Source organism: Serinus canaria, chromosome 28 (genome assembly GCF_022539315.1).
Source record: "Serinus canaria isolate serCan28SL12 chromosome 28, serCan2020, whole genome shotgun sequence".
Taxonomy (NCBI): Eukaryota; Metazoa; Chordata; class Aves; order Passeriformes; family Fringillidae; genus Serinus; species Serinus canaria.
Genome location: NC_066341.1, coordinates 1,362,888 through 1,371,960, shown reverse-complemented (window position 1 = coordinate 1,371,960; position 9,073 = coordinate 1,362,888). Strand labels below are relative to the sequence as shown.

Below are 9,073 nucleotides of genomic sequence, written 5' to 3'. Positions count from 1 at the left end.
GGAAAATAAATAACACAAACCAAGAGAGGACTCCATGTAGTGTTTGGCTTTGCAGTATAGAAATTCCACACAATGATTCTGTTGTGGTGTTGTATTTTTTTTGTTTTGTTTTGTTGGTTTTTTTGTTTGTTTTCCCTGTTTAAAAAGGTAAAAATGATTTATAATACACAGTCAGAATGTCGTGGTGCCCGCATAGAAAACCGACATGCAATCCATGCCTACACTGCGCCGTATAAATAAGATGCAACTCAAAATACAAAGAACAGGAACACTACAAAGTTTAATTCTAAGAGGGAGGGAGGTTTTTTAGGGTTTTTTTCTTTTTCCTGGTTGTTTTTTAAAAAGGACAGACACACGTAACAAAGGCTACCTGCGCTTTCACATTGCCATCACAGTGACGGGGGGGCCGTTGCTCCGAGGAATAAACGCGCTGGTTTTGGGGTTTCTCCCAAAAAAAACCAGCCAAGGTCGGGATCTGCGGGGGGAGGAGGGGCCTTCCTGCTTCCTTCCTGTCCAGAGGGGGTTTCCAGGGTCTTTCCTTGAGGGAATTAAGGAAATTAAGCTCAAACCTTAATTGTTGTTTTGGCAGAAATTCAAGGTTTTAAGTCCGAGGGTTCGTTTTTGAGGGAAATTTAGGTAAACTCAGGGCAGGTTTTGGAATCGTGGAATTGAGGTTGGGACAGAGTCACTGAATCAGGGTTGGAAAAGAATCATTGAATTAAGGCTGGAAAAGAACCTGAAGTTCAAGTCTGGAAAAGAATCACCAACTTAGGGTTGGAAAAGATCGACCGAATCAAGGTGGGAGAAGAAAAACCAAATTAAGGCTGGAAAAGAATTCTGGAATCCAGGTTGGGAAGGAACAACCAAATCAAGGTTGGAAAAGACCTCCAGGACCATCAAAGCCAACCTCCCTCTGAGCTGAAGGTTCACCCAGGAGCGCTCCTAAAAACCAATTCACCAAAGAATCCACGGACCCTCCCCGGGGCTGGCGGCCGCCCCTGGAAAGGTTTTGCCCTCTGGAGAATGAGGAATCAGCCCAGGGGGGCAGAGCCCAGCCCAGGCCGTGGCTGGGGGCACAGGGGGGGCTGGCAAGCACTCCCTGCCATGCAGAAGCCGTGGGAGCCGGGCATGCCCAGAGGGGGAATCTATGTACAGGGAAAGGAGCCTCCCCCAGCCCCCCCAGCGCAAGGGCTGGGCTGGCTGCTGGAAAAAAAAAAAATCACAGTTTTGGATGCACCGAGGGTTTATTCCTGCTCTTCCCCATTGTATTGGCAAATGCAACAGTCTAGCTTGGGAATTGGGGGTTAATTCCTTGTGGAGATAGAAAAACACGGAGGGAGGGTGGGACAGTCACCCCTGGAGACACCAGACAGCTTCACCACCACTGAAATCAAACTCAGCAATAATAGCAATTAACACCACTTTCTCCTTGATTTTTTTTGTTTTTTATGAAGTGATGGTTTTCCCTTTCTGCTCCCACCCGTGGGGAGGGAGCCCCAGACACTGGAATGAGCACAGGGCTGTTACACTTGGAATAAAAGCAGATTATTTGTTCTGGCAACACTTGGGATCCGCTCCACGCTTCTCTCTGGGTTTGCTTCCAGATCAGCCTGATGCCACAAAAAGTGGAATTTGAAGGAGTGAGAAAGGGGGAATCCTCTGGGGCAGCTCCCACAGGAAAGGCTCCCCTGGGGGAAGGGAAAGGCAGGAGCTGCTGGAACCCCTGGGTCTCACAGGGTCGGGAGGAGAAGCAGCTTCTCCCTGGCCACAGCTGGAGCCCATCCTGCCACACCCAGCACCCCACGGACATCCCGGCTCCTTCCCGAGGGATCAAACCTGGATTTCTCCCTGCAGGAGGGTCCCTAACTGTGACAGTTGCATCCAAGGTGTGTTAGTTTGAAATTAAGGCGATTTTCAAGGTCTACTTACAAGTCTAAGAAACAAAGAGCTCTTATTTACACACGGAGTTAAAAAAGCAGGCAGGAGCTCCCTGCCCGAGCCTCCTCCCTGGTGTCACAAACTGAACCCCAGCTCCCCTCAGTGACCCTGGTGTCACAAACTGAACCCCTGCTCCTGCAGTGACCCTGCTGTCACAAACTGAACCCCAGCTCCCTGCTCCTGCAGTGACCCTGCTGTCACAAACCCAGCACACACAAGGCCTGCACATGCACGGGAGTCATTCCAGCTGGAGAGAAACACAATTCCCACAGGGAGCTGCACAAAGCTCTCACTGCACCTTCAGCAAAGGGCTCCGAGTCACCTGGGCCCAAATTCCTCCTGGTTTTTTCCAGGTTTCCTCCTGTTTGAGCTGCCTTTTCTCTCCTCCTTAAACTGAGAAAGCGTGAGGGATCTGAAAGGAGCAGCCAGCAGGAGTGAACGTGTCCTACCGAGCTCAAACCCTGCCAAAAAATCCCCAAACATTCCCAAGAGATGCCAGGAAACCTCTGGAGGGTGTGGAGAAGGATAAAATTAAAACAACAACAAAAAACCAAAAAAACAGCAAACCAAAGAAATAAAAAAGACACAGGGAAGCCAAGAAAAAATTCCACATTTTTAGTGCAAATGGTCAACAAATGGCACAGGAGGTGAGGGGACAGCCCAGGCTGGGGAGATCCTGACCCTGCTCCTGCTCAGCAGAGCAGGCAGGAACCTCAGCAGGGCAGCCCAGGATTTCTGGAAGCACACAGAAATTGGTATAACTCATTAGGAGAACTCTGTGGAGCACTGAGGAGTCGTTAATTGCAGGGGAACTCTCATTAATTGCAGGGGAACTCGTTAAGAGCAGCCCAGGCTGTTCCCAAAGAGGAGAAGCTTCGGGGCTGGGATTGGGATTGGGAATTCCCTGGGCTGGAGGCAGAGAGAAAATCCAGGGGGGCAGGAGGGTGAACAAACCCCAACTGGGAACTGGGAACTGGGAGGGATTTTAGGGACTGGAATCCACGGGCTGGAGGTGCCTCCCCCTCCAGGAGCAGCTCACCCTCAGGGTGAGTTCATTAGTTAATTAATGACTCCAATCCTGTTAATTCCTGCTGAATTCCTGCCTTTCCCCCTGCAGATCCCAGAGGAATGAAGATGTTCCAGCAGTGTCCTTTCATTCCATTCATTCCCAGAAATCTGGGAATCACCTTCCCTCCAGCCAGAGTGAAATCCCCAATTCCCAGCTGGAGGAATCTGGATGGGATTTTTTTTTTTTTTTTTAATTTGCAGCACAAAATATCCACAAGGACCATCAGAAATTATCAATTCTCCATTTAATTAAACAGAATTTTGGAGGATTCAATCCTGGTCATTGTGGAGCAAGAGATTTTTTTTTCCCCTGGGTGAATGAAGGAATTTTTAAGTTCCAACCACCCTATTTTGCCTATTCCAAAGGAAAATATCTAAACTTGCCTTAGGCTTCCTTATTCCTGCTTAACATCTGTTTAAAATTCCAGTTAGTTTAAAAATACCTACATATATAATATATATAATATATTTCTGGAATAAAACCACAAAAAAAAAAAAAAGTACTGTACAAATATTATGTAGAGTGCTTCCATTGGCTGTATGTAGTTGAGCTACTTTCCTAATATCCAAATATTTAAATAAATTAAAAAAAAAAAGAAATTACAACAACAACAACCAAAAAAAAAATCATAAATAAGTAACAGAATAAGTAATGAATAATAATAAAAAATTAAAAAATCATGATTCTACGAGCCTGGCATTGCTATGGAAATGCCATTCCTGTTGCCCAGGAATCTCTCACAAAGTAAAAATTAGGATTATGCAGGTTAGTCTCTATTTTTTTTAGCTGCTTTAAGATGTTCTGATCCTCTGTCTAATCAAGTAATGAATTATAGAACTTTCATGTGTGCTCAGAAATGCTCTCTATATATGTAGCCATATATAGAAATAGATATATATTACATATACATTTAAAAAACAAAACCGAAACAAAACAAAACCATAAAAAGCTTGGAAAAAAAAATAGTGTTTGAAGTGGATTTCTGGGCCTGGTGGCCAGGATTGCTGGGGCAGGAGGGAGGGACGAGAGGCTGGGGACACACCTGGGGCCAAGCAGGGCACCTGGAGGGATGGCAGTGTCACCCAGGGCCCCCCCAGCCCCGCACCCCGGGCTCTGCCAGCACCTCCCGCCCTGCTCCACTGCCCAAAGCCCTTCTGTGGCACACGGGGACACGGCCAGGGCCCAGCTGGGGCAAGGGGGGGGCTCTGGAGAGGGAAAAGGCCGATGGCAAACCGGGAAAAACCACCGGGACAAACCGGACAACTCCTGACTGCTGGACGGCAACGAGCGGCTCGGGGGCGGCGCGGCTGGGACGGGGCTGGGCAGCGCGGCAAGCTCAGAACAACAAGCTGGGGGAACTCATGGCACAGGGACACGGAGCAGCTGCTCCCTCCAGGATGGACCCTCGGGCTGGGCTGGAGCCCCCAGGGTGGGGATGGAGCCCCCAGGGTGGGGATGGAGCCCCAGGGCAGGGATGGAGCCCCCAGGGTGGGATGGAGCCCCCAGGGTGGGGATGGAGCCCCCAGGGTGGGATGGAGCCCCCAGGGTGGGATGGGACCTCCAGGAGGATGGAGCCCCCAGGAGGATGGAGCCCCCAGGGAGGGATGGGACCTCCAGGAGGATGGAGCCCCCAGGAGGATGGAGCCCTCAGGGCAGGGATGGAGCCCTCAGGGCAGGGATGGAGCCCCCAGGGTGGGGATGGAGCCCCCAGGGTCACAGCCGGTCCATGCGGAACGTGTCCTCTGTGGCGGGGTCGGTGAGGACCATGTCGGGGTCGTTGAGCATGTGAAGTCCATCCAGGGTCAAAGGGTCAATTTTGAGTTCATCCAGAGGGAACTGGGAATCCGTGTCGAAGCTGACGTCCCCCACTCCTGCCAAGGAGCTGGTCAGTTCTTTTGATAAGCTGGGGGGGGATTCTCCTGTCACTGCAGGGGATGAAACACACAGGGGTCAAACACCAGCCTGGAGGTCAGGAAACAGCTCCCAAAACCCTGGACATGGTTATGGAGCTCTCAGATGAGGAACATCCACCCTCCTTCAGATCTGAGATTCCTCACGGCATCTCCAAGCCACCAAAATTCGTGTTTGGTGTGACTGGAGCCTTTTCTCTGCCTCAGCTTTAGGAGGAATAACCTCAATTTCCACCATTCCCATCAGCAATCCCTGGCTGCAGCCACAGGATCCCCGGGCAGGGATTGTTTCCAAAACCCCACTGTGAGCAGACTGGCCACCATATGTGACACTCCAAGCCTCTGCTGGCCAGCTGGGGCTGAGCAGGGGAAGGAGCTTGGCTCCCCCAGCTTCTCCTGGCACAGGATCCAGGGAATTCAGGAGGATAAAGCCACAGGAAAACTGGTGCTCTCCTTGTGTGCAGGTGAGCACTGGGACACACACTGGACTCGAGTTAGGAATGGCTGAAGGAATGAGACATTGGCTCCAATGCTCAGAGGACATGCAGTGAGATTTATCAGGAACTTTGCATATTTATAGACAGGATTGTCCACTCAGAACCTGACTGGTCCTTGAACAACTTCTCACACCTTTGGCTAAGCAGGAACAACACCTTCTTGTCATGAACATCACGCACAAACACTCCAGGTGTTCACAAGCACCAGGGGCAGAGACTGAGGTAAGAATTGCTCTAATTCTTTCTCTGAGCATTCTCACAACTTCCCTAGGATGAAGTTATCTGTTTCTCTCTCTGTCATCACCCGCCCTGGGCTGGCACCACAGCCCAGGTGAGACAAACCCCTCAACAGCAACGATCCCCAGGAGAATCCCCAAGTCCAGAACCAAGGAATGATGAACTATCCTGAGCTGGGAGGGACTCCCAGGGATCATGGATCCAGCTCCTGGCCCTGCACAGACACCTCAGCCTGTCCCAGAGCACTGTGCAAACACTCCTGGAGCTCTGGCAGGGTTGGGGCCACCCCCTGAGGAGCTGCTCAATATCCTATTTGCAGGGACCCTATAAAGAGTTCATTATTTTGCCTTTTATTAAAATCTTTTTGTTTCTAATACTGCAACAGAAGCTATTTTGTCGATTTTATGCCTTCTAAGGTAGCTGAGCTAGAAACAGACCTCTCAGAGCTCATGAGAGCTGCCTGGAGGAGTCTCCAGCTCCACAGAGAGTCAGATTCAGCAAAAACCCCCAGCGAGCCCAAGGCAGGGCAGCAGCCAGGAGGGCTTTACCTGTCAGGATGATGTTGGGGATGTTGCTGTGGCTGGAGTAGTTGAGCTGCTGCGAGTCCTGCAGGCTGCCGTGGCTGCCCGTCAGTCCCATCATGGCAGCCTGCGAGTAGTTGAGGGTGGAGCAGGGGCTGTACAGGCTGTTGGAGCTGATGGCGTTCTCGATCATGTTGAACTGCTCCAGCTGCAGGGGGACAGCCAAAGGGTTAACTGCCAGCCTGGCAGGGACAGGGGGACAAGGACACGGCTCCAGGACAACACAGACAGGCAAACAAATTCATCTTCCCTTGCTCCAAAAGGGGCTCTGGGCCCTGAGCTGCACGGGGCAGACCCTGGGCAACTGGGGAGAGGGGCACGAGCCAAACTGGGGAGGGGGAACAGAAGAAAAGGGAGGGGGGGAAGGGAAATCAAGGGAATTCAGGCTCGCCCTGAGGTCTCTGCCCTGCACAATTCCCTCCATACACACCCCAGTTTAAGTATTCCATAATTTAATCCCAGAGTTCAATTCAGTAATTTAATCCATCCACTGGTGAAGGATTGAAAGGGAAATAAAGGGATGAATTCAGGCTCGCCCTGAGGTCTCTGCCCTGCACAATTCCCTCCATACACACCCCAGTTTAAGTATTTAATAATTTAATTAATTTAATTAATCCCAGAGTTAAATTGAATAATTTAATCCATCCACTGGTGAGGACTGAAAGGGAATAAAGGGATGAATTTGCCCTGAGGTCTCTGCCCAGCAGAATTCCCTCCATACACACCCCAGTCTAAGTATTTAATAATTTAATCCCAGAGTTCAATTGAATAATTTAATCCATCCACTGGTGAAGGATTGAAAGGGAAATCAAGGGAATTCAGGCTCGCCCTGAGGTCTCTGCCCTGCACAATTCCCTCCAGGACACAAGTGTTTCATAATTTAATTAATCCCAGAATTAAATTCAGTAATTTAATCCATCCACTGGTGGAGGATTGAAAGGGAAATAAAGGGATGAATTTGCCCTGAGGTCTCTGCCCAGCAGAATTCTCTCCAGGACACACCCCAGTTTAAGTAGTTAACAATTGAATTAATTTAATCCCAGAATTAAATTCAATAATTTAATTCATCCACGCTCTGCTGGAGGGTGGGAAGGGAAATCGAGGGAATTCAGGCTCGCCCTGAGGCCTCTGCCCAGCACAATTCCTTTTTCCAAGCTGATTTTCACTGCTTTCACATTTTCGTTTCACTATTTTCCCTTTTCAAAGCTGCCTGGCATTATCTGAATCTTTAAAAGCTTCATTATTATATACTTTCAATTGATCTCCCATTTTAAAGGCCTCATTATATATTTTTAAATTGATCTCCCATTTTAAAAGCCTCATTATATATTTTTAAATTGATCTCCCATTTTAAAAGCCTCACTATTATATATATTTTTACTGATCTCCAATTTTAAAAGCTTCATTATTGTATATATTTTTAATTGATTTCCCATCATGATGTATTTTTTTACTTGATCTCCCATTTTCAATGCCTCATTATTGATCTTTAATTGATCATTATTGATATTTAATTGATCTCCCATATTATATATTTTTAATTGATCTCCCATTTCAAAAGCCTCATTATTATATATTTTTTAAATTGATCTCCCATTTTAAAAGCTTCATTATTATGCATTATTTTAATTGATCTCCCATTTTAAAAGCCTCATAATATATATTTTAATTGATCACTCTAATAGTCTCATTACTATAGATATTTTTAATTGATCTCTCATTCTAATGCCTCATTGTTAGATATATTTTTAATTGATCTCTCATTCTAATAGTCTCATTGTTATACCTATTTTTAATTGATCTCCCATTTTAAAAGCCTCATTATTATATCTATTTTAATTGATCTCTCATTCTAAAAGCCTCATTATTAGATCTATTTTTAATTGATCTCTCATTCCAAAAGCCTCATTATTAGATCTATTTTAATTGATCTCTCATTCCAAAAGCCTCATTATTCGATCTATTTTAATTATCTCCCATATTTTTGGCAGAACACCTGAGTGGGACGGGGAGGACAAAGAGGGGGGGGAAGAGGGAAACCAAACAAAACAAGAAACGAACAAAAAGCAGGGAAAACTCAACATGGACAAAACGGGGACTGACGTAAATTAACCAGGCGTTAATTGGGGTTAATTTGAGGTGGGAGGGGCCGAGGAGGCCCGAGATGAATTTGCTCACCTGGTGGGAGAGGGCATTAGCCTGCCTAGCTGTCATCTGCTGCTCATAATAGGAGTCCCCAAAAACACTGCCCAGCATGGAAGAATGCTGAAAACAAAACAGAGGCTTCATGGTGCAAACCCCCACTGCCCCCGGGAGCGCCGGGAAAAGCGGGAATGCCGGGAAAAATAAACGGGAGTGCCGAGAAAAACGGGAGTGCTGAGATAAACGGAGTGCTGAGAAATCTGGGAATTCAGAGATATCTGGGAATTCTGGAGGAATTCAGAAAAATCTGGGAATGCCAGAGAAATCTGGGAAATCTGGAGGAATTTAGAGAAATCCGGGAATTCCAGAGAAATCGGCAGGGAGCGGGCGGGAATCGCCCGGGGCCCTCACGGGGGCCCAGGGGCTCCACAGGGCCCAGGGGATCCCAGAGGATCCTCACGGAGCAGGAATGAATCCCACAGGATCCTCATGGAGCAGGAATGAATCCCACAGGATCCTCACGGAGCAGGAATGAATCCCACAGGATCCCACAGGGCTCAGGGGATCCCAGAGGATCCTCATGGAGCAGGAATGAATCCCACAGGATCCTCATGGAGCAGGAATGAATCCCACAGGATCCTCATGGAGCAGGAATGAATCCCACAGGGCTCAGGGGATCCCACAGGATCCTCACGGAGC

At 48.1% G+C, this 9,073-nt stretch overlaps 1 protein-coding gene across 4 annotated transcripts in view; it reads right to left on the bottom strand.

The window, feature by feature from the left end:
- Positions 1-43: 43 nt before the first annotated feature.
- The window catches only part of CRTC1 (CREB regulated transcription coactivator 1), a 46,016-nt gene continuing 36,986 nt past the window's right edge, over positions 44-9,073 (bottom strand). For 3 of the 4 annotated variants that reach the window (XM_050986027.1, XM_050986030.1, XM_050986028.1), the window contains 3 exons: positions 8,411-8,497; positions 6,200-6,380; positions 44-4,932 (listed from right to left, as the gene is read on the bottom strand). In XM_050986027.1, the coding sequence (XP_050841984.1) occupies positions 4,721-4,932; positions 6,200-6,380; positions 8,411-8,497 (480 nt within the window). In that variant the 3' untranslated portion in view covers positions 44-4,720. The remainder of the gene's footprint in view (positions 4,933-6,199; positions 6,381-8,410; positions 8,498-9,073) is intronic. The other variant, XM_050986029.1, reaches the window with a different exon arrangement.